This window comes from Mastigoproctus giganteus, chromosome 1 (assembly GCF_048544385.1).
Source record: "Mastigoproctus giganteus isolate SK-2022 chromosome 1, ASM4854438v1, whole genome shotgun sequence".
Lineage (NCBI taxonomy): Eukaryota > Metazoa > Arthropoda > Arachnida > Uropygi > Thelyphonidae > Mastigoproctus > Mastigoproctus giganteus.
The window spans coordinates 8,075,965-8,102,466 of NC_143575.1; the positions used below are offsets into that span (position 1 = coordinate 8,075,965).

General features: G+C 37.6%; 1 protein-coding gene across 1 annotated transcript in view; it reads right to left on the reverse strand.

The window, feature by feature from the left end:
- Positions 1-26,502, reverse strand: part of LOC150090530 (proton-coupled amino acid transporter 1) — a 144,817-nt gene that overhangs the window by 56,914 nt on the left and 61,401 nt on the right. Inside the window, exon 7 of the mRNA XM_090378337.1 lies at positions 8,112-8,200. Within this exon, the coding sequence (XP_090234463.1) occupies positions 8,112-8,200 (89 nt within the window). The remainder of the gene's footprint in view (positions 1-8,111; positions 8,201-26,502) is intronic.

Sequence of the window (26,502 nt, forward strand, 5' to 3'; positions counted from 1 at the left end):
AGTAAATCTGCAGATCTCCTACTCTTAATGTCATTGGTGCCAACGTGTACAACAATATAACCCTTTGTGCTCTTAAAAGATGATATATGCTTTACATCATCAACGTTTGCCCCTGGCAGACATACCCTGGTCCTGTTCCATCTATCCTTTTTACACAATATATTCCCCGTCTCCCTGACAATAAAGTCACCAACAATAACTAGTTCCTTTGGGACCAGCACATTCTGCCTTGGAGATTGCCGCTGTGTTGCCTGATGCCCAGGAGTAAGCTCTGGCATTGAGTTGGGCAGCTGAGAGATTGACGGGCCCTCATATTAATTTCTTCGAGGGCACCTACCCTACACCTCAAGCTCTCATAGACGCCCAGTAGAACGCTGAGTTGATGCCTAATTTCTAGACACTCTCTGCACTTGGCACACACAAAGACATCCTCATTGGCTAGATAATGTTCTGTTCCAGAGAGTTCGGCAAACATTTCACAAGTTGCACATTTTTTTTAGGCTGTGATACATTGGAGGAATTGCCCCCCTCAGTTCTCCCCTGAGTCACAGCACTTCTGCCGCTTTGTGCCCGTTGCTTTGCTGCTCTAGTCTGAGGCATGATATTTTAAATTAATAAGATCAATAAATTTAATTAAATAATTGTCAATACTACGCTATCTAATAGAATCCTAAATGCGGTGATGCGTAATATGCTGTATAATTATATATTAGAGCTGCCTAGTTACCACAATTAAAAATTTGAATTCCCTACTACTCTATACAAAAACAATGGCTGCAAGATTTGAATGAAATAATGGTTTTACGTATATTAAGTAGTAATCTACAAAACTCTTTATCTAAGTACATAAGGCTTGTGAAGGAAATGTACGAGTGAGTGGTGACTCAGGTTAAGAGTAGTGTAGGTATGACTGAGGGATTCTCTGTAGAAGTTGGATCAGCTCTTAGCTCATATCTGTTTGATCCGGTAATGGATGTGTTGGTGAGAGAAGTGAAGAGTAGAGCACCATGAAGTATACTGTTTGCGGATGATATCGTACTGTGCGAACCATCCCAAGAAAAGGTAGAGAAGAAATTGGAGGAATGGAGGAAAGCACTGGAAGAGAGAGAGAGAGGCACGAGGATAAGTAGAACAAAGACAGAATATATGGTATTGAATGGAGAAGATGAGAGTTCTATAAAACTGCAGGAGGAAAAGCTACTATCAGTTTCGAAATTTAAGTATCTGGGATCGAACGTTGAGAGGGATGGAGGATAGAGTGCAGAAATACAGCATAGAGTGCAATGTGGATGGTTGAACTGGAGAAAGATGAGTGGGGTGCTGTATGATAAGAAAGTAAATTGTAGAATGAAGGGAAGAGTGTATAAAACTGTGGTTAGACTCGCATTGATGTACGGTGCTGAGACATAGGCAATTACAAGGACCCAGAAGAAGAAGATGGAAGTGGCTGAGATGAGGATGCTAAGATGGATGTGTGGTGTGACGAGGAAGGACAGGATAAGAAATGACTACATCAGAAGTACGGTTAAGGTGGCTTGGTTTGGTTTTTTTTTTTTTTTTTAGGAGCATTAGCAACTAAGGCCATATTGCTCCGGGATATGCGGTGGTCATTCCCTTACCTTTCCGCATCCTCCGTATTTGGTGGTAACAGGCTCGAACCCCAGTCTAATCAAGAAGCGTGTGCTATGCACTGCTGCTCCCTCCCTCCTGGCTACGGAGGCGCCTGAGGTGGCTTGGACATGTGGAACGAAGAAGTGAGGAGTATATGGGGAAGAGGTGTGAAATGTCGGAGGTGATAGGGAGGAGGAAGAGGGGGAGACCTAAGCTGAGATGGAAGGACAAGGTGGCAGAGGATTTAAAAGAGAGAGGATGGAGAGGAAGCCCAGGATAGGGAGGAATGGAGGAAAAGAATTAAGGACGGAAATGCCACCCCATATAAATGTGGGAAGAAGGTGAAGATAAAGAAGAAGAATAACATTCTTGATGTAAAAAATATTGAATTTGCGTGGGATGAAGTTAAGAACTCAACAATGAATGCAGTGTGGAAAAAGCTGTGACCACAAAGCTGCACTACAGAAGCCATGGTCGAATTGCCGAAGAAAGTTGAGATTGTGAGAACTGGCAAAATGATTAGTGGAGAGGGATTTGAAGAACTGGAACCAGCAGATATCACAGAAGTCCTTAGATCTCGTAGAGAACAATTATCAGTGGACGATATTTTTTCGCAATGTGAAGATGACAAAAATGATAAAAACGAAGAAGATGCACACAAAAATTGGACCGCAAAGAGATCCGCTGAGTTTTTAAGACTTGCAAATCAGCTTAGCCAAGAAGCTCTGGATATGGATCCTAATTTGGAGAGGAGTTTAAATTTTCACAGAACTTGATCATTAGCTTTAGTTCCTTATGAAGAAATTTATAGAGAAAAACAGCATGCTGCCAAGCAAAGAATTTTAACTAATTTTTTTCAAAAGGTGCCAGATACTGTTGCAAATTTATCACAGGAAAACAGCAATGAAGAATTAAAAACCTAGAGCAAGATTAGCAAGATTAATTTTATGGGCATGTTTCTAATTTTTTTTTCTTACCAAATGAAGACTATTTTTCAATTTAAATTTTTTTGCACATTTTTTTTTTTTTTTGTGTACAGGTACGAAACCCTCATTATGTCATACAAACTATGTTTTGCATTGTGTGGATTTGGACTGCACGGTGTTTTCCTGGAACGTAACCCAGGTGCAAATCGGGAGATGACTGTACTTATATAATAATTTCATTCTTTATATAGAGGTACTAAATAAACATCAATTATAGATCACTACAAAATTAAAAAGATATGGTACAATGGATATCGTACACCTTTTTATAATGAAATAAATATATAAATTTAAAAAAAAAAAAAAAAAAATTTAAGTAACTTAAATCCAAATTACATGGCAGCCCTGGTACGTTGTTGTGGCACCCCGCAACAACATACCAGGATCTAATCTATAGAGTTATAGAGCCCATCATGACAGACATCCCAAAACCAGATGTAATAACAGAGGTGACAATAATGGCATGACTGCTTATATCCAACCTTAGCCATCCATTATTTTACAATAAATAAATTATTTTTAATTTAAAATGTGCATTAATTCTTCAATTCAACTAACTATATCTATATTCTTTGCCTTTTTTAAGGCAGTGATAATTTGTATATTGGACATAATATTTGCATACCAGGACCTATAACAGTTGACCCATTTCAATTAGGGTGTAGTCTCAAATTTTTGGCAATCTAGTGTAGTTTATATATATTATATTAAAGCATACTATAAAATCTTTTTAAATCCAATTTTTTTTTGTTAAAGAAACATACCACTATTAATGTCAGTAGTGGCAAATGATGCAAGAATGCAAGCTTATATAGCATCAGAAAAAAAAAAAAAAAAAAACTTTCCATACCAACTGTCCATACCCTCTAACAGTTTGTCTAGTTTTGCCTTGAATTTATTCAAACTACCTATCAACTTCTACAACTCAAGATGGGAGTTCATTCCAGCAATCAACTACCACTGAGTGAAGACAAATTTCCACCATCTACCCTGCAACCATCCTTCCTCGATTTGAATCCATGTCCCCTCACGTGTAGGCTGAGCAAGGACATGGGAAAAAAAAATACCAAGAGCAAACAAACACTGTTGTGACATCATTAGATCTTCTAGAACAGGCATTAGTATTTTGTTGGTCAACCATGAGCTTTAATTACTGCTTTGCACCTGCCTGGCACAATTGTCTACGAGATTCTTGATATAATCTCATTTGAATTTGATGTATTGCTCAAAACATCATGTTGAAGTTAAACATAAGAAAGGCACCTGGGGTGGATGGGATCTATCCAGTTATATTAAAGGAGGCGGCAAAGCAACTAAGCAAACCCTTAGCCATAATTATGAGAGCATCCTTGAACTCAAGGCACTGGAGATGTGCAAATGTATCCCCAATTCACAAAGGGGGATCGAAGGGTGACACGAGTAATTACAGACCAGTTAGTTTAACTTCTGTTCCGGATAAAATAATGGAGTCACTGGTTAAAGATGCATTGCAGGATCATCTAGACAAGACTGCAGCAATAATTCAGACACAGCATTGGTTTGTTAAGGGAAAGTCTTGTCTGACAAATCTGATAGGATATTATGACAGGGTTGTTAATGACAGTAATGGCACTGTGCTACTGCAACAGGATCTAGATAATTTGGGCAGATGGGCTAAGAAGTGGCAACTGAAGTTTAACCTTGACAAATGCAAAGTACTGCATACGGGTAGAAGTAACCCCAGAGAAACGTACAAACTGTGTGGTACTACACTTAAGGTGGTAGAAAAGGAAAAAGACCTGGGAGTAATTGTGCAGTCAGATATGAAGTTTTCTGAGCAATGCAGACGGCTGCATGGACAGGTCATGGGGTTTTGTCAATGATGTATAGGAATTTTGCTATCAGGGAAAAGGAGGTGATTGTCCCTCTGTATAAGGCAATGGTCAGGTCAGGCCACACCTTACGTACTGCATACAAGTCTGGAGGCCTCATTTTAGGATGGATGTAGATTTGCTTGAGTGTGTACAGAGAAGGGCAACAAGATTGGTGAGGGGAATGAAGGGATCCTCTTACCAAGAGAGGCTTAAGTTCTGCAAATTGCAATGGCTGGAGACTAGGCACCTGTACGGTGATCTGATTGAGGTGTATAAGGCCTTGCACGGGTTGAGCACGTTGAATATGATAGGATCCTTCCACTTGTTCAGATTACAAACCTAAGGGAGCATAAATTCAAATTAAGAAATGACAGATGTAGAATAGATGTGCGGAAATTTGCCTTTAACCAGCAGGTGGTTAATTGCTGGAACAAACTTCCATCTGTCGTTGTGAAAGTTGATAGGTTAAATAAATTTAAGGAGGAACTGGACAGGCATTTGGAGGGAATGGTGTGATTTTTTAATATATTATGGAGCTTCTACATAGGCCGGGCTATAATTTTGAATTCTGTATTTTTAAATAGTTTATCGAGTTACTTGTACCATTGTTCGATGTATGGTATAGAAATAAAGTGTTTTTTTTTTTTTAATAGGTATTGTATTTTCTGTTTTATTTTTAGCTTGTAATCTGATTTGATTTATAATGGAGAGTGTATAGACTCTATTTAAAAACCTGTTGGTTAGCATATCAATTTCTAAGTATAAGGTGGGTTCAGAAGTAGAATATTTGTAAGTGTTAAAGAAGTGGTTAAATATTATAAGTAAATGGTTTGTTTGTTTGTTATTTGGTTTTTAGGAGCATTAGCAAATAAGGCCATATTGCTCCGGGGATATGCGGTGGCCATTCCCTGACCTTTCTGCATCCTCCATATTTGGTGGTCACGGACTCGAATCCTGGTCTAATCAAGAAGCGTGTGCTATGCACTGCTGCTCCTGCCCACCTGGCTACGGATAAGTAAATGGATGATAACTTCTGTAATGCTAGTACATTCCTGTATCGGTGGGTTTTCGGTATTTGCTAAATCGTATATTTTGCATTGTCTCATGTGAAAGTGAAATTTAAGAAATTTAGAGCTTTTGTTTCTATATGTTTTTTCTCCAATGTAAAATGTAGTCTCATATGAATGTTGTTAAACACCTGTAGAATGTCCTGGTCGGTTATAACAAGTACATTGTCAATATATCTCCCATAATAAGTAATGCGAGGGAGAAGTGGTGTTAATGTATGTGCTTGATATTAGCAAGATAGATTTCTGCTATTAGGCCACTCAGGTTCAAACCCATAGGTAATGTGTGGTAAATAAGCCTGAGTGGCATAAAATCTGTTTGTATGTAGTGTCTTTAAAAGCAAAATAATTTGCTTCAAGTAGAAGCTTGATTAATTGGAAAATTTCTTTTTTGGGTAATTTAGTGTGATTTATTGCGATGGTATCATTGTTTAACAATTCCCAAACTACATTTGAGTGTGTAGTCTACATTTACATTAGTGTACAAGGAAGTGACATCTAACGAGAATAATTTATCATTATCGCCAACATGGAATTATACAGGAATTTTTCCAGCAGGGATAAGGAGGTGATTATTCCCTTGTATAAGGCAATGGTCAGGCCACACCTAGAGTACTGTATACAGGTCTGGAGGCCTCATTTCAAGAAAGATGTAGAGCTGCTGGAACGAGTACAGAGAAGGGCAACAAGATTAGTGAATGGAACAAAGGGTTGCTGTTACGAAGAAAAGCTTAAATTTTGCAAATTACAGTGTCTGGAGACTAGGCACCTGTGAAGTGATCTGATTGAGGTGTATAAAGCCTTGAATGGTTTGAGCATGCTCAATGCTGATGGGATTCTTCCTCTAGCTCAGAATAATCACCTGAGAGGGCATAAATTCAAATTGAGGAAAGACAGATGTAGGATAGATGTGCGGAAATTTGCCTTTAGCCAGCGGGTGGTTGGTTGGTGGAACAGACTTCCATCCCTTGTCGTGGAGGTTGATAGCCTAAATAAGTTTAAGCCTCAGCTGGACAGGTATTTTGAACGAACAGAGGGGTGAAGTGGAAGTGGGTTTTTTTTTTTTTTTTTTTTGGCTGATGCTGCATAAGCTTGCTTTCTTGCATCAAATGCCTCTACTAATGCTAATGCTAATGTTAAGCTTGGCGATAATGATAAATTATTCTCGTTAGATGTCACTTCCTTGTTGTTTAATTATGTATAATATCAAATGTTATGAAAAATATCATAAAAAATCATGAATGTGGCAGTAAATCCACACCGCACTGTCACTTTTGGAGAATGCAACGGGACCTCTTGGATAACTCGAGGGTTTTCTGTTGCCCAAATGCGACAGTTATGCGTATTCACTTGTCCATTTAAGCAGAAGTGGGCTTCATCGCTCCAAAGGATGTTTCATGGCAAGTGATATCCACTGTCATTCGTGCCAGAAATTGAAGTACGTATGTGAAACTAATATCTGCATCACCATGATTTAGCTGCCGTAGCATGTGCATCTTGTAAGGATAGTACCGCAACACCTGACGTATTACTAGCCTTACAGTGGAATATGGCATATCCACTTCACGAGAAACAGCTGGCACACTTGCACTACTACATGGAGATCGACTTGATAAATCCATGACAGCCATAGCCACATCTTCGCTCATTTTTGACAAGGTAGAGGTCAAAAACGAGTGGACTCGTTTTTGACCTCTACCTGGTTGAACACCAAGATGTCCTGTCACTTCAAATTTTGCAATCATTTTGCGGACAGCACAAACAGTCATAGGTCCACACCTTATGTGCTTCTGACACCGGAATTCTGATACCTACAGCTGCATTGTTGTTGTTCTGATAGTACAGCTTCACTAATAGTGCCTTTTCCTGCAATGTTGTTGGCATTACTGCTGTAGTGCAGGCAAACATCTACTGTATGATTTTGAAGAGACTGCTTTGCTTTTATACAGTACAGTAGAGTAGAGTAGAGCTGAGTAGTGGCACTGTGGCAATAACTTACGATTATGCAAATAACGTAAGTTATTTGCATAATTGAAACTAAGACAGTTACACACCATACAGTGACAAATTTTGTAACTAATTTTTTTCCCCAATAAATGGCGAGCGCATTCTTTATTTTACCCGTTGCCCAAATTTCTCTTTAGTATGAGCCTTACAGCTCGCTCCAAACATAGGGATACTTTAATTTTAACAACCCTGTATATATATATATAAAGAAAAGAAAGAAAATTTAGAAAAATCTTTCTATAAAAATTCTATGCTATGGAGAATTTGTGATGTTATCAATGTTAAATATAAAAGTTAAATATATAAATTTTTTTGTAAATAGTTCTATAACCTTCACTTGCAATAAAATATGTTCAGAAATTATGCTACTTTTTTCTTTAATTCTGTTCTGGATTTCTTATGCTATTCTTTCTTGTCTTCACATTTTTAAACAATTCCTTAACATTTAAGGAGAATTATCCTAAAATACTCATTCTGATCTTGGAAAGCTAGGTGGTATAAAAAAAAAATGAGATAAGTTTGATACACCAAAAAGGTAAAGGCACACATACACACACTGAACACAATTTAATTCAAATACTGCAAACTTACTGTCTGAAAACTTGTAGCAATAAAGACAAAATATACACAGCAGAAGCCAAACTGAGTGATCATCAGCATTGTATTTACAAGGAATCTAGAAAAATTAAAAATCAGAGTAAATATAAATTGACTTTTTTACAATATTTACAAATAAATATATAATAAATAATCAAAAATGCCTAATATAGTAAACTAACAGACCTCAATTCAACAGATGGCAGAAATAACAAACAACATCCACTGAACCAGGATTTTCTTTTATATGGAATCTGGTGATGTGGCTGATGGTTTAACATTCAGTTAAAATATTTTTGAAAACAGAGTCATTATTACCTGTAGGATATCAATGAGGAATCACATAAATCTCCAAGCAAGGATATTCAAGAGCTCTTTGGGCGCTGAATAAATTTTAATCAGAGTTTCTACTGCCATGCGATGCAGCAAAATTTCAAGTTCTGTTTCATGTAACTAGTAAGTTCAGAAAAATACAGTAATTGCAACGTTCAATGTTTTTTTTTTTTTATTTCTTATTACAGCACTTTTTCATAATATTCTGAACAACTTCAGAGACTATATGTATTTCTTTTGAGTGTAATGGGTAACCACTTTTAGGGGAGAGGCACAGCCTGTTAAAATGAGGTTTTGCTGTATTAATAAATAATTTAATACAAAGAACTAGATCAGGATTATTCAATTAGGTAAGGGTATCCACGTGTTTGCAACTCCGCTGAACGAGAAGTTCTTTAGCCATATTTAGCCGCTTGATTGAATATTTTTTACATCGAATTATTTCTGTAAGTAGCTTATAGACCTAGTAAGGATCGTTAGTTTATTCTGAATTGAGACAGCGAAATTTGAAAGTTAATTAATACTTAAGTGTCCGTAGATATAAAGTTCGTAAGTTCCCGCCTTTGTGATACGATAGTTATATACCGTACTAGATAGCGTTAGTTGAACTTCGTTAGCAGTTAAATTGTACTTTTAAATAAATACATATAACGACTTAGTTTACAAACGTAACATAATTAATTATATTTAACATAATTAATAACATAACATAATTAATTATAATTAATTAATAAATTAATAGAATCATGACTCAGACCAGAGAAGCAAAGCAAAAGGCTCAAGCTAATGGAAGTGCTGTGGCTCAGAGCAGAACTGAGGGGGCCAGTTGTCCTCTGACTCCAGCCTTATAAAATGCATTGTTTGCTTGATGTTTGCAGAGCAACTGGGTACAGGACATGATACTGCCATGGGGGATGTCTTTGTGTGTGTGCGCGATGCAAGGAGTGTATCGATATCAGGCAACAACTCAGCGTTATTGTGGGCCTATATGAGAGCTTGAAGGACAGGGTGGATGCCCTAGAAGAAACTAAATTGAGGGGCCCATCAAGCTCTCAGCTGCCCACATCAACGCCAGAGCTTGCACTTGCACTTGGGCATCACGTGACACAGAGGCAACCCCCAAGGCAGAATGCGCTGGTCCCGAAGGAACTAGTGGTTTTTGGTGACTCTACTGTCAGGGAAACGGGGAACATGCTTTGCAAAAAGGATAAGTGGAACAGGACCAGGGTATGTCTGCCAGGGGCAAAGGTTGATGACGTTGTAGAGCGAATATCATCTTTTAAGGGCACAAAAGGTGATATAGTTGTACACGTTGGCACTAATGATATTAAGAGTAGGAGACCGGCAGAATTACTTAACAAGTACAGGTCACTGTTGAACAAAAGCCGAGAATTAGGGTTGAATTTGAAAGTGTCTGCAATTCTGCCCAGACACGATAGGAGAGAGTATATGATGAGAGCCTTGTTGATCAATTCGGCCCTGGAAAGACTGTGCAAGGCTCAAGGGGTAAAATTTTTTTCAGCCTGGACTGTACTTGTTAACAGGAGAGATTGCTTCTACAGGGATGGGATACACTTAAATAGAAAGGGTGCAAGAATATTTGCTGATGCTATCGAGGCAGTGTTAGGTGGGTCGGAAAACTGCTAGCTTGGGGGGAGACAAAGACCAATAGATTGACAGTAGCCACTGGCAGAGGTGAAAGAGATTCTTGCACTGCTTCTATTAGAATGAGCAGAAGCCTGAAAAACAAGATGCATGACATTTCAGAGACTGCTAGGAGCCATTGCGGTACAAGTAAACATGGGTTGTGTTGGGTAGCTAAGAATAGAAACAGGTGCAGGTATACTTGCGTGTACACCAATGCTAGGAGTTTAGTAAATAAATTTGATGAATTTGAGGTATTGCTCAAAACATCAAAGGCAGATATTGTTGGGATATCAGAGATGTGTTGTCACACAGATATAAGGGATGCAGAACTGGAATTTGGGGAGTACAACGTCTACAGAAAGGATAGACAGGATAAAGGGGGGAGGGGTTATGCTTTTAGTTAAGAAACACATAAAAATCCAAGGAAGTGAAGCCAGTCGACATCACTGGACAGTGCAGTGTCGAGTCAGTTTGGTGTGACATAAGCATTGGGAGATCAAAATTAAGAGTAGGAGTGTGCTATAGGCCTAATGACTCTGATGAGTATAATAAGAAACTGTACAGGGAAATAGAGTGGGCCAGTAAATCATAGAGTCTTATAGTGGGAGATTTTAATTTCCCAGATATTGACTGGAATTTGGGGGCTGGTCACTCACACACTAGCAGAGTTTTTGTGGATTTATTGGATGATTGTTTTCTGCATCGGCATGTTCGGGAGGCAACTAGAGGGAGTAATACTCTTGATTTGATTATCAGCAGTGATTGTTCATGCATTAAGAATCTGCAGGTAAATGAACCACTAGGTGGCAGTGATCACAGTGTGCTGAAGTGGGATTTACTCAAAGAGGAAACTACCATTAGGGGTAAAGGGAAGGGTTATTGCTTCCGTAAAGGCGACTACGATGGACTGAAACAGTATTTAAATTCTATACAGTGGGACCAACTGGTGATGTTACCAACAGCAAATTCAAAATGGGAAGCATTCAAAGAACTTATCTTGGAAGCTACTAGGCTTTACATACCAACTAAGAAATATTGTTCAAGGTTTAGGCCAAAATGGATGTCAGATGAATTAATGAGGCATATGGCAGAGAAGAAAAATGCATGGGATACTTACAAATTAACACATGACACAGAAGCCTATGATAGATACAAGTTGATATGCAACCAAGTTACAAAGGAGATTAGGCAGGCGAAGGCAGATTACGAGAAATCCTTGGCAAGGGATGCAAAGAAAAACAGCAAAGAGTTCTTTACTTATGTAAACTCTAGAAGGAAGGGGATGAATCAGATTGGTCCACTTGATATTGATGGGTCAACTGTTGATGATCCTGCTCAAGTAGCTAACAAACTAAATGAATATTTTGCATTGACATTCACACATGAGGAGTTATTCAGCGAGGGGAATGCCAGAGGTGTATTCAACTCTAGCAGTAAGCTACAGAATCTTGAAATAACTAGGAGTAAAGTGGAGGAGAAATTGTTGAAGATAAACACAAGAAAGGCACCTGGGGTGGATGGGATCTATCCAGTTATATTAAAGGAGGCAGCAAAGGAAGTAAGCAAACCCTTAGCCATAATTATGAGAGCTTCCTTGGACTCGGGGGAGGTACCCATAGACTGGAAATGTGCAAATGTGACCCCAATTCACAAAGGAGGATCAAAGGCTGACACAAGTAATTATAGACCTGTGAGTTTAACTTCTGTTCCAGGAAAATTAATGGAGGCACTGGTTAAAGAAGCACTGCAGGATCATTTAGACAAGACTTCAGTTATAGCTCGGACACAGCATGGTTTTGTTAAGGGGAAGTCTTGCCTGACCAATTTGATTGGATACTATGATGCAGTCACAAAAGAACTGGATGCAGGGAATAGCTTTGATATTATATACTTGGATCTTAGAAAGGCTTTTGATACTGTTGCACATGGAAGACTGCTACACAAATTGGAGCAGTGTGGCATTGGAGGCAAATTGCTGCTATGGATAAAGGGGTGGTTGAGGGGGAGAAGACAGAGAGTGGTAATCAATGGACACTGCTCATCGTGGACTGATGTTATTAGTGGAGTCCCTCAGGGCTCAGTGTTGGGTCCATTATTGTTTTCTGTATTTATAAATGATATTGATGATGGTATATCAGGCTTAATGTCCAAGTTTGCAGACGATACAAAGGTTGGCAGGGTTGTCAAGGACACTACTGACACTATGCTGCTGCAACAGGATCTGGAAAGGTTGAGCAGATGGGCTGAGAGGTGGCAAATGAAGTTTAACATTGACAAATGTAAAGTACTACACATGGGAAACAGCAACCCCAGAGCAACGTATCAACTCTGTGGTACTACACTGACAGTGGTAGAGAATGAAAGGGACCTGGGGGTGGTTGTGCAGGCAGATATGAAGTTCTCTGAGCAGTGCAGACGGGCTGCAAGAGTAGCTCATGTTGTATTGTCAATGATATACAGGAATTTTTCCAGCAGGGATAAGGAGGTGATTATTCCCTTGTATAAGGCAATGGTCAGGCCACACCTAGAGTACTGTATACAGGTCTGGAGGCCTCATTTCAAGAAGGATGTAGAGCTGCTGGAACGAGTACAGAGAAGGGCAACAAGATTAGTGAATGGAACAAAGGGGTGCTCTTACGAAGAAAGGCTTAAGTTTTGCAAATTACAGTGTCTGGAGACTAGGCACCAGCAAGGTGATCTGATAGAGGTGTATAAGGCCTTGAATGGTTTGAGCATGCTCAATGATGATGGGATTCTTCCTCTAGCTCAGAATAATCACCTGAGAGGGCATAAATTCAAATTGAGGAAAGACAGATGTAGGATAGATGTGCGGAAATTTGCCTTTAGCCAGCGGGTGGTTGGTTGGTGGAACAGACTTCCATCCCTTGTCGTGGAGGTTGATAGCCTAAATAAGTTTAAGGCTCAACTGGACAGGTATTTTGAAAGAACAGAGGGGTGAAGTGGAAGTGGGGTTTTTTTTTTTTTTTTTTTTTTTTTGGCTGATGCTGCATAAGCTTGCTTTCTTGCATCAAATGCCTCTACTAATGCTAATTCGTGGCCCTCTATGGCAACATAGTCAGCATAACAGATTATCATCTGCCACTCATTTGGAAAGTCCTGGATTTGATTCCCATTGACTGGAGAAATTTCTAAAGTCCTCTTCATTTATGCTGTAGAGAGCTGATTTCAGGTAGAGGATATAGGATTTTTCAGCATGCACACATACAAATTAGGCCATGAACACATGCTTGGGAGCTGTTAATGTTAATATATATATATATATTTTTTATTAGTGTTGAGTGGGCCACTTTGGGGGAGGGGGCATTCAAAGTTCTGGCAGGACATTACAGTTATAGACAGTAGAACAACATAAATCCAGGATCCACATGGATATAACATGCTCTGGACTTATTTGAAATCCCAATTTTTTTAAAGGTTATGTGCATAGACATAATCAGGGATAATATGTTGTTTTGATTATATAATACAGTAGCCCTGATCCCTATGATCTCCACAGTCGTCACCAGCATTAAACTGATCGAGTGGGTAATATACTGTGGTTGTCCAATATTTTTTAATGTGAGATATAAATAGTGCAATATGATTTCAGTAATTTAATTATCTTAAAAACTAAATACATAATACTGACTGTCTCAAAATGAATGTTGTTTATACATCAAAAATACATAGCAAAAATGACATGGGAATAACAACAACAACAACAAACACAAAAAGAAATTGGTGCTTGGAAATTATTAATGGAACAGAATGTGAATAAATGTGCTCAATATTTTGCACACTCTGTTTGATATCAGGTTTTTAAGTCTGGCTAGCCAATTTTTCTTTTGTTCCTGTATAATCGACTACCTTTGAAGAAACATTTCAAAAGTTCCAGTTTTTCAGGTTCTATTGTATTTTTAAATTTAAATTTTAAAAAGATTTTAATAAACTCAACAATGGATGAATAAATTTAGTTATATTTAAAAAGTGAAGTACATCATCATCATCATCATCAGCCATTTTCAATCCACTGCAGGATGAAGGCCTCTCCAGCAACTTTCCAGTTCCTTCTGTTTTGAGCACTGGTCATCCATTTACAACCCACAAACTCATGAATTTCATCTATCCATCTCCGCCTTTGTCTTCCAGGTTTTCTTCTAGCTCCTTTTGGACACATTCTGCTATTTTCTTAGTCCATCTGTCATCATGTCTTCGAGCTATGTGTCCTGCCCAAGACCATTTTAGTTCTTTAGTTTTGATAAGAATGTCCTTTACTTGAGTATGCTGCCTAATCCATGTGTTTCTCTTCTTATCTAACGGTCTTATTCCCAATATAATTCGTTCCATTCTTCGCTGTGTAGTTCTCAGCTTCTCTTCCAGTCTTTTGGTGAGTGCCCAAGTTTCACTTCCATAAGTCATGGTGGGGAGTATACATTGGTTCATTATTTTACGTTTCAGACAAACTGGGATATTGCTCTTCAGTATGTGACTATATTTCCTGAATGCTATCCATCCAAAATTTATTCTTCTCTTGACTTCCAGCCATTTATCATTATTACAGCTAATAACTTGCCCCAGATAAGTATATGACTCCACCTTTTCAATTACTACTCCTTCAATCATTATTTCCCTTTCTGTGGCATACTTGTTCATCATTACTTTTGTTTTAGCCATATTCATCTTTAGTCCAAAATCCTTACTAACTGATTACTAACTGTGCATAACTGATTAAGATTTTCCCCTAATAATAATTGAAGTACATAAAATAATTAATAAATTTTTCCTATATTGATATAGAATTTAAATATTTTTTTTGCCTACATTAAAACTTTCTGGGATTGGCTGACAAAAGTGGAAAGAGGTGGAAATAAAGCGGCAAAGGCAATCTGTGGGCTGCTGATTGGACAGCACTGAACTAGATGGAAAATAATTTTCATTCATGATTAATAAAAGTTGATCCTACAGGAAACTGTACAAAAATATAGCAGAACCTTGTTGTTTGAGGGTGCTACATTCCCAAAGATATCCACAAACAATGGGTGCTATTGTGCTCATGTATTGTACCAGAAAATCTGTATGAGGTAAAGTTATGCACTTATGGGAAAAGGAATGTTAAATTCTACATGTGTTTTTGCATGAAATATTTTAGTACCGTATTAATGTTTTATACATAGTGACTGGCTACTGATTCTGGAATATACACTGGAGTATCCAAAAGTTCCCAGACTAAGTCGATAAAAAGAAATAGGCCTGCTTTTGTTACTGATCATAGTTGTCCCCTTCAAAGTAGTGCCCTTGCGAGTTTACGCACTGGATTCAGCATTTCTGCCACTGCTGAAACTTATTTTTTGGGATTGTATGTAGGGCTCTCTGTGAGTCATCTTCAATTTCCAGGATGTTCTGGAAACGATGCCCTTTTAGCTGCGATTTCATTTTTGGAAATGAGAAGAAAACATAAGGGGCCAAATCAAGGAGTAGGGAGAGTGTGTGACAGCTACTGTTTTTATTGGCCAAAAATCAATACACAGAGATGGCAGTGTGTGGGTGCTTCACCATGGCTGCTTCACTGCCATGGTGAAGCAGCCAGTCCTTGTTCTGCCATCATTCAGTATATTTCCCCTCAGACTTTTTCCCTAAGACACTTCAAAATCTCTAGGTAATAATGCTGGGTAACTGTTTGGCCTTGAAGCATTAATTCATGACAAACCAAGCCCTTGCAGTCGGAAAAAAACCACCAACATAATTTTGATGTTGGATCTGACTTGCCTCGCTTTCTTTGGACGTGAAGATGTTTTGGATTTCCACTGAGATGACCGCTGTTTCATTTCAGGGTCATAGTAGTAAACCCACACTTCATCCCCTGTCATAACCCTTGAGAGGAAGTTTTGATTATTTCTGACCTCATCCAACAGTTCCTGACAGATAAACACATGCATGTTTCTGCTCCTCAGTCAGCAGAGATCCACTGCATGTTCAGTTCCTCCATTAAAATTCTTTGGCACTTTCTCTAAGAGAGTCCTAGCCTGTCAGTATTATCAGAAATGGTCATTCATTGGTCTTCATCAATGATTTGGTGAATTTTCTACATGCTTTCACTTGGGCAACTTGTTGATGGGCCACCTGAACACCCACAATCTTCAACTAATGTTTTGCCATGTTTGAATTTTGAGCATCTCATATGTTTCTGATACTGTCTTTCCCAGTTTGAAGCAAAATTTGCGCAAATGTGTTGTTCCTTCAAATCAGCCATTTCTTGAATAAATGAAACCACCAATTGTACTTAACAAGCACTATAATAAACAACTGCTGTAATGCAACACAGCCGACTACAGCAGCAAAAATTCACAAGATTTTTTTGCTCTGGGAGATACTAATGTAGGGGCATCTAGGGGCAGAATGCTCTACTATTTGCGGTTCACATTCAAGCCTGCCAGTCTGGGAACTTTTAGCATTAGCATTAGTAGAGGCATTTGATGCAAGAAAGCAAGCTTATGCAGCATCAGCCAAAAAAAAAAAAAAAAAACCCCACTTCCACTTCACCCCTCTGTTCGTTCAAAATACCTGTCCAGCTGAGCCTTAAACTTATTTAGGCTATCAACCTCCACCACAAGGGATGGAAGTCTGTTCCACCAACCAACCACCCGCTGGCTAAAGGCAAATTTCCGCACGTCTATCCTACATCTGTCTTTCCTCAATTTGAATTTATGCCCTCTCAGGTGATTTTTCTGAGCTAGAGGAAGAATCCCATCAGCATTGAGCATGCTTAAACCATTCAAGGCTTTATACACCTCTATCAGATCACCTCGCTGGTGCCTAGTCTCCAGACACTGTAATTTGCAAAACTTAAGCCTTTCTTCGTAAGAGCACCCCTTTGTTCCATTCACTAATCTTGTTGCCCTTCTCTGTACTCGTTCCAGCAGCTCTACATCCTTCTTGAAATGAGGCCTCCAGACCTGTATACAGTACTCTAGGTGTGGCCTGACCATCGCCTTATACAATGGAATAATCACCTCCTTATCCCTGCTGGAAAAATTCCTGTATATCATTGACAATACTCCATGAGCTACTCTTGCAGCCCTTCTGCACTGCTCAGAGAACTTCATATCTGCCTGCACAACCACCCCCAAGTCCCTTTCATTCTCTACCACTGTCAGTGTAGTACCACAGAGTTGATACGTTGCTCTGGGGTTGCTGTTTCCCATGTGTAGTACTTTACATTTATCAATGTTAAACTTCATTTGCCACCTCTCAGCCCATCTGCTCAACCTTTCCAGATCCTGTTGCAGCAGCATAGTGTCAGTAGTGTCCTTGACAACCCTGCCAACCTTTGTATCGTCTGCAAACTTGGACATTAAGCCTGATATACCATCATCAATATCATTTATAAATACAGAAAACAATAATGGACCCAACACTGAGCCCTGAGGGACTCCACTAATAACATCAGTCCACGATGAGCAGTGTCCATTGATTACCACTCTCTGTCTTCTCCCCCTCAACCACCCCTTTATCCATAGCAGCAATTTGCCTCCAATGTCACACTGCTCCAATTTGTGTAGCAGTCTTCCATGTGCAACAGTATCAAAAGCCTTTCTAAGATCCAAGTATATAATATCAAAGTTATTCCCTGCATCCAGTTCTTTTGTGACTGTATCATAGTATCCAATCAAGTTGGTCAGGCAAGACTTCCCCTTAACAAAACCATGCTGTGTCTGAGCTAAAACTGAAGTCTTGTCTAAATGATCCTGCAGTGCTTCTTTAACCAGTGCCTCCATTAATTTTCCTGGAACAGAAGTTAAGCTCACAGGTCTATAATTACTTGTGTCAGCCTTTGATCCTCCTTTGTGAATTGGGGTCACATTTGCACATTTCCAGTCTATGGGTACCTCCCCTGAGTCCAAGGAAGCTCTCATAATTATGGCTAAGGGTTTGCTTACTTCCTTTGCTGCCTCCTTTAATATAACTGGATAGATCCCATCCACCCCGGGTGCCTTTCTTGTGTTTATCTTCAACAGTTTCTCCTCCACTTTACTCCCAGTTATTTCAAGATTCTGTAGCTTACTGCTAGAGTTGAATACACCTCTGGCATTCCCCTCGCTGAATAACTCCTCATGTGTGAATGTCGATGCAAAATATTCATTTAGTTTGTTAGCTACCTGAGCAGGATCATCAACACTTGACCCATCAATATCAAGTGGACCAATCTGATTCACCCCCTTCCTTCTAGAGTTTACATAAGTAAAGAACTCTTTGCTGTTTTTCTTTGCATCCCTTGCCAAGGATTTCTCGTAATCTGCCTTCGCCTGCCTAACCTCCTTTGTAACTTGGTTGCATATCAACTTGTATCTATCATAGGCTTCTGTGTCATGTGTTAATTTGTATGTATCCCATGCATTTTTCTTCTCTGCCATATGCCTCATTAGTTCATCTGACATCCATTTTGGCCTAAACCTTGAACAATATTTCTTAGTTGGTATGTAAAGCCTAGTAGCTTCCAAGATAAGTTCTTTGAATGCTTCCCATTTTGAATTTGCTGTTGGTAACATCATCAGTTGGTCCCACTGTATAGAATTTAAATACTGTCTCAGTCCATCGTAGTCGCCTTTACGGAAGCAATAACCCTTCCCTTTACCCCTAATGGTAGTTACCTCTTTGAGTAAATCCCACTTCAGCACACTGTGATCACTGCCACCTAGTGGTTCATTTATCTGCAGATTCTTAATGCATGAAGAATCACTGCTGATAATCAAATCAAGAGTATTACTCCCTCTTGTTGCCTCCCGAACATGCTGATGTAGAAAACAATCATCCAATAAATCCACAAAAGTCCTGCTAGTGTGTGAGTAACCAGCCCCCAAATTCCAGTCAATATCTGGGAAATTAAAATCTCCCATTATAAGACACTCTGATTTACTGGCCCACTCTATTTCCCTGAACTTTTGGATATGCCCTCATAAATCTAAGGTTATCTGATTTCAGAGTTTGTGGTATAAATTAACTGAATGCTTGAAAATTCCGTCAGCAATGAAAGTTGGTTGCTACCCTTGTTAAGCAGCAGAAAAGTTATACACTCTATTTCAAATTTTGACCAATAGCTCAAAGATAGTCTGCACATAGGGAAAAAAGTTAAATACATAAAAGACATCTGAAAACCTTATCATCATATATGAGAGTTAGGCTCTTTGTCATAACTTGTCCTTGTTTTCTACTGGCACGCATGGTTGTACAACTACACAAAGATTAATTTATAAACACTAATAGAATCTTTTCAGGTCTATTCCATAAAATTTAGCAGATACGAGAATATCAAATGAGATTATGCATTAAACTGACCGATTTATGGATAGGATTTTCACAGTTGATAAAATCACCCAGAAAATGAAATTATTGCTCAATAGGCACTTCCAGTAACAGATAGCCATGGCAAAGTTTCCTGTGGAGGTAGGTGACCAACAATTGCAAAAGAAAAAGGGAAAAAAAAAAAAAAAAAGGTTAGGCTTGTTGATTATCTAGTGATCTAGTGCTTGACCTATAATGGGGCATTTTGTAATATTACTTACTGACCAACAAGAACTCAAAGCAGCTTGCTGCAATCTTGAAAACAGGGTCTCGTTGCCCTAATTGTAAATAAGCAAATCAGTAAATGGCAAAGCCACAAATAGCACAAGGTTCTCCTGTTCTGTGATGTAAAGTAGTCTGGAGCCTAAATTGCTTTAAGCTTGGTGGTAAATTAAATTAATTTATAACTTGTTAGCACTAATTTTATAAAAGCATGAATTTCTACTGGACAAAATTTGCAAAAAAAAGGAAAATATCTAATATACAATGATTGTCCTGCATATGTTCATCCTTTGCATGCAAAGGATGAACATATGCAGGAATTACACTGAAATATTTTACACTACAATACACTGAAACCAGAAGAAATATTTTAAAAGTCATTTGCAAAAGCACACAATGCTTGTTGAGAATTTCTTGTTTCCACTACAGTTATTGTTTTCAATTGAATACATATTTTGTAAATTAAGATAGAAAAAATCAAATAAAATAACAGATATATAAAGAAGGGATTCCTCCTATTGGACAAATTCCAAGCAAATAAATGTACACTGACAAGTTTCACATGTCTAAGTACATGTGAAAAACCAAACTACCAAACAAAAGATAATGCAAGCAAATGCACATTCAGACACGTTTCATTTTTATTTCTTAAATTGACTGAATTTTTTTTTCTGTGATTAACAGAAGCAAAAAGCAAATATAACAGGGCTTCAGTTATCCAGAATAATTAATGTCGGACCTCTTCTGGACAGCAAAATTTTCTGGATAATCAAACGTAAAGTAAATTTAAATAAATTCTGTTATAATATATTAAGATAAAAGAAAAAGACTTTAAATAGCATAAAAAATATGAATTTATTTAATTTAAAAAAATAATAAATAATAACTTATACATAAAAATTTGCACATTTACATATGTATGTATATTCAGATAGGTATTTTACTGCAAATTTTATGAAAAAAAAAAAAATTGAAGTAATTTTTTAAAATAATGTTCAATAGTTTTTTGTTTTGTTTGTTGTGACTTTTTTTTTGCTGCGAAACTCTCAAGTTTCTTAATAATATCAATTTGATTATATCACATTCTTCCTGGTTTTCTGCCCATTTCAGTGGCTTCTTTTTGTTAACATTTTACCATAAAAAAAATAAATCGCAGTTTTGGCCCGATATTATTCTTATTGAATCTGGAGCTAAGCGAAACATAATATGAAATGAAGAGAACAAAATATGTCAAGGAAAATTAGGCTCACAGAAGCGAATGACTAAACTATCACTCATGGTTTCCGAGAAAACCCACAGTCCTAATCTAACATTTCACCAGACATACGACATGAAAAAACAGACAGAAATACTCTTGTTGGATAATAAACAATTGTCTTAAATACGACCATTTAAAAAAAAAAAAAAAATCAGATTATTCTGGATAACTGACTTCCGGATAACCAATATTCTACTGTAACTAATTATTTTATTATCACTTAGTTACTAATAGATTGGTCATTATTATATAAAAGTAATTGTTTTCACTTTGCCACACATTCCATACAACATAATATTCATTCAATTTTTTTAATATTTTACTTATTTACAAAGGTTAATAAGTAGCTTTCAACCGGGGTGCCGCAACAACATTCTTGGGGTGCCGTGTAATTTGGGTTTAAGTTAGTTAAAGTTATTATTATTATTTATTTTTTGAAATTTATACGTTTATTTCATTATAAAAAGGTGTACGGTATCCATTGTACTGTATCTTTTTAATTTTGTGGTGATTTATAATTGATCTTTATTTAGTACCTTTATATAAAGAATGAAATTATTATATAGGTATATATTAAAAGGTTGAAAAACCACTGTGTTAGGTATTTATTTTGGCCTAGGGGTGCCGTGAAAAAATTACTGGGACACTAAGGGTGCCATGAACCAAAAATGTTTGGGAACCTCTAGGTTAAACCAAGAACATTTTCTTTCCCCTACTGATCTGCTATATTTCCCATTCATTCCATTAATCAGCATATGTAGAAACAAACAAATATCCGTTTTAGCTACAATATACAGTTTATAGATAGCTTATATAAGAATGTATGAAAAAAAAAAAAAAAAAAAGAGAGAATAACAGCTAAAATTCTACAATGGCTGTTCGATAAAGAATGATCATATTTTTACAGTCCTTTTCAAAGTAGAAAGTAGTCCCCATTTGATGAAATGCACCTACCCCAACATTTCTGCCATTTTCCAAAAACATGGTGGAAGCTATTTTTTGTCATATATTTGAGAACCACCTCTGATGTCTTTAAAACTTCTTCTGACAGCTCTTTCTTTAATTCTGGAAATAAAAAAAAATTGCAGAGTGCAAGGTCAGGGCTATAGGGTGGATGAGGAACACATCTGACATTAAATGCTAGCTAAGTACTTGATGATAGCATGAGCAATCTGAGGTCCAGCATTGTCGTGATACAGTATCCACTCACCTGTGTGCAGTTGCAGTCATTTGCGATGAATGTGATCCCACAAAGTGTGAAGTACAGTTCTGTAGTAAGGTCTCGATAATAGTCATATGACGTGGCACAACATGCTTGTAAATCATTCCTTGAATGTCAAAAAAAGAGATAACCATTTTTCCTGAAGAATACAACTTTTGCTTTTTTCAGTATTAGCAATGACATTGACTTCCAAACAGTTTTGTTGCTTACTCTCTGGGTCAAAACGATGAAGCCATGTCTCATCTACTATTATCACCTTGTGCAGTACCTCACCATCTTCAGTAGCCACCTGTTGCAGCTCCCGACAAACCTCCAAGTGAACTTGCTGTTGCTCAAGTGTAAGTAGCCTTGGAACTCAGCATGCACAAACGCATGTCAAATGCAAATTGTCCTGGAGAATACTGTGAATGCTTCCTACCAATATTCTGATCATCTCTGCCAGTTGCCTTACTGTTATACGATGATCTTCTCTCAGATTACAGGAGCAATGTTTATGGTTTCTGTGGTAACAGCAGTGGTTGGAGCAGGGCTGACAATTTTTGTGATCGAATCACGTTGATCTTTAAACATTCTAAACCACCTGCAAGCTGTGCTATATGGAAGCATAGATTCTCCATAGGCTTCTTTTAACATTTCATACACTTCAGCTGATGTTTTCTTGAGATGGAAACAAAATTTGAGAGCAGCATACTGTTACTCGCATGTCATGTCCATTGTTACATAGGCGAAACTGAACAGGCAGAAACTCGACCGACTGCCAAGATCACACCATGTGCATGAGTCAACTGCACAGTTACTATGTGACGCACCTTGGTTTGGTCTTAAATTCAACAACTCTGCTAGAAATAGTAAGCAGTATGGTTGTTCAAGAAAAATTATGATCATTTTTTTATTGGACAACCTTCATATTTGCCCAATTTTAATGAAATCTGGGATGGCTCAAAAATCTTTGGACAGATAGATAAACAGGACAGACAATGATAAAGACAACAGGCTTTTTATGCATATGTGAATGTGAGTAAAAATATGATGGCTATACTTCAATAAGTCTTAAGCAACAGCCATTCAGTCCTGACTGATTGTGGGCCAATACAACAATAACCTTGATTATAAAGTACTTACCAAGTCAAGAGCTAAAAACTAATGGATGATCTTGAACAAAGCTGTTAAAATTAAATACACCCAGATAGTGCCCTCTAAATAGAAATTACATTCAGAATATCAGAACAAAGTAAAAAAAATTCATCAAGGAGAATCATTGTGGAAACAAAAAAAAAAAAAAAAAAAAACATTTTTGAAAATAATTAAAACTTAAAACTAAATAACTAAATAAACAGACCTGTAATAAAAAAATAGACACCCGGATATGGAATTACACCAACCTAGCTAGAAAATTTAAAAACGAAAAAAATTAAAATAAATAAACTAACAAACTAAATATATTATAAAAATATAATGGAATACTATATTTTACCAGATGTCATAATAAAACAAGTATTAAAGCTTAAAATATACAGAGAGGTGCACAAAATGTTTACACATTTAAATGTTTCCTAAGAAACTGATTTGTTCATTAACTGTTACAAATATTATGAATTTTCATGCTCAGATTCTTTGAAAACATTCTTATTTTATCAAATGTTCAATATATGCAGCAAAAGCCTGTGGTTTCCTTGCACTATATTGCAAATACTACATTATTACAAACATTTTGTAATGTTTGTAATGATGTAACAGCATGTCTTTGTCAATTTTCATGACACTGCTTAATAATCAGAGTGTTGAGCCCATGACTGTAGCAGGTTTCCTGTGGAACAACTTCTTTCAATTTTAACCTCAAAATAAAAAGTCACATGGGGTGAAGCTTGGACTCAAAGATGGCCAAAAACGCTGTGGTTATGACAATCAGGATAACAACTTGATAACATGACAGTGCCATAAACTGTGCAAAATTTCCAACATGACACTAGCTGGATGTGGCATGTCTTGCATAAACAATTGGCTGTCCATGGGAAACTAAGTTCCACGAGCTGCAATACAATGTCAATCTGAAGCATATGCAAATACCCCTGTGAATTACAGTTAACAGTTCTGTTGAAGAAGGGTCTAATTAAATGAAGACCTAAAAGGGCTACTGCATAGTCACCTTCCCTCTGTGGCCACTTTTCTCTTGAAGCTGGCTGGGAGGCTGTAAGTAACAGAGCCTCCCTGTCAGCTTGTAAACTGTATATTCCACTTTTTCACAGAAACAGATCATGTACAAGTGGAGGGCCGACCGGGCTAGCCGGATGGGTAAAGTGCCTGCCTGGCAACCCAAAGGTCGCGGGTTTGATTCCCGCCTTGGGCTTGGATCAAAGTACTGCAAAAACCTTGGGAGGTGCATTATGGTCACAGAAGCCTATGCGCCAACAACTACCAAAAAAAAAAAAAAAAAAAAAAACAAGTGGAGGTGGGCACGGATGTATGGTAATCTGTTCTTGTACAATGATGCGTGCCTAATTCAACACTAGAGCAGTGTTAGAGCCTATAAACAGACTAATCTCCAGCTTCCTCCTGACATGCTAAATCATGATCTTATATACTGTTTTGTGGCTAAACTGCTCCTGTTGGTGGCTCTTAATACTGAATTGTGACTACTGATCTATCATAACCTTGTGCTGCTGCAAGGCAAATAAGCTTGATTTTGTAAATTGTTTATACGCATCGCAGCACAACTTTGTGCTGAGATGTGATCCCACTATGAGTATTGCCCTGCAACTACATGATGAACTACTACATTTGTGGCACTACTCCTATGATGCTTGTGACTAAACTACTGCTCTGACATGAGTTTCTACAGTGTCAAAATGCAGCTCCTTGTGCTGCTGACTGACTGAATTACTGTATGACCAAGGGACACTACTTGTGCTAATGACCAGAGAACAGACTAGATTGCAGTTTTTGGTACCAACATGAAAAGAGAACAGACTAGGATGGATCATGCATCTCCCTGCCCACCTTGCTATGGAGATCATGCATCTCCATAGCAAGGTGGGCAGGAGCAGCAGTGCGTAGCACATGCTTCTTGATTAGGCCGGGGTTCGAGCCTGTGACCACCAAATATGGAGGATGCGGAAAGGTTAGAGAATGACCGCCGCATATCCCCAGAGCAATATGGTCTTAGTTGCTAATGCTCCTAAAAACCAAATAACAAACAAACAAACAAACAGCATCTCCCTGTGCTACTTGTGACTGAACTACTACACTGTCATGACACATCTATTTGTATTATGCCATGATATAGCTCCTTGTGCTGCTGGCTAGCTGATGTGTCCAGTAGCAATAACCAATGATACTATTAATCTGTATTTGTCTGATATTATTTGTACGATATTGTAAATAGGTGGCAGGGTTGCTAAAAAATTGGCTGGGAATGCCTTAGTATAATAAATAAAAGTCCTGTCCAAATGAAAATAAGCTTCATTTGAAATCAGGTAATGCATAAGCACGTAATTTTTCCCCTCTGCACACACTGAATTGCAGTCACCTCTGCTGATCATATTTAGAAAGTTTAAAGCAGAACTGTAATCTTGTATAGAAATATTTTCAAATCCAACTGAAGCATTTATTAAACAAAATGCCAAAGTTCAAGAGCTGCTTTTCTTAAATGTCTTCCCTGGACTATGTTGCACATTGCAACTCAGATATCTTCGACACTTTCTGGAAACAAACACTGGTGGCATGAGAAAGTTTTCATTCCATTGCAGAGCCTTGTTCTTCTTCAAACTGTTGGGATAAATGAAGTATCATGTTTCTTTTGTTTTACATTACACAGAGCACCTGTGTGTATATATATATATATATATATAAACATATATATAAACATATATATATACATTTTTGCATTCAAAACTGATTATTACAGTTAATTATTTAATCTGTAATAGACACTTCAACCAGGTATACTTAACCATCGGAGAAGTCATATATAAATTGAAATAAGCTATGAGCACAGTGGATGGGAGAGGGAGGACCAAATGGCAAATTAACCTGATTGTGGTTGTTCAGGACCATACTAGTATGCATTAATTGCTGATTTGGGGTTAATGGCTGAAACTTTCAGCACCTTCTTAAATATAATGTTTCATTTTAGCAGTATTAGAAGTGAAAAATTGACTACTTGAAATTATACATGAAAAGGACCTATTAGATCCAGCATGATCACTTGAGTTAACATTCATCAATCATGCTAATTTCGGTGTCACCATTGCTTAATGCATTCATTATGGAAATTACCATACATATGCTTTTTTTAAATGTTTAATTCTACTTGGTTTGGTTTTTTTTTTTTTTTTTTCCTTTTTTTTTTCTACACAACATC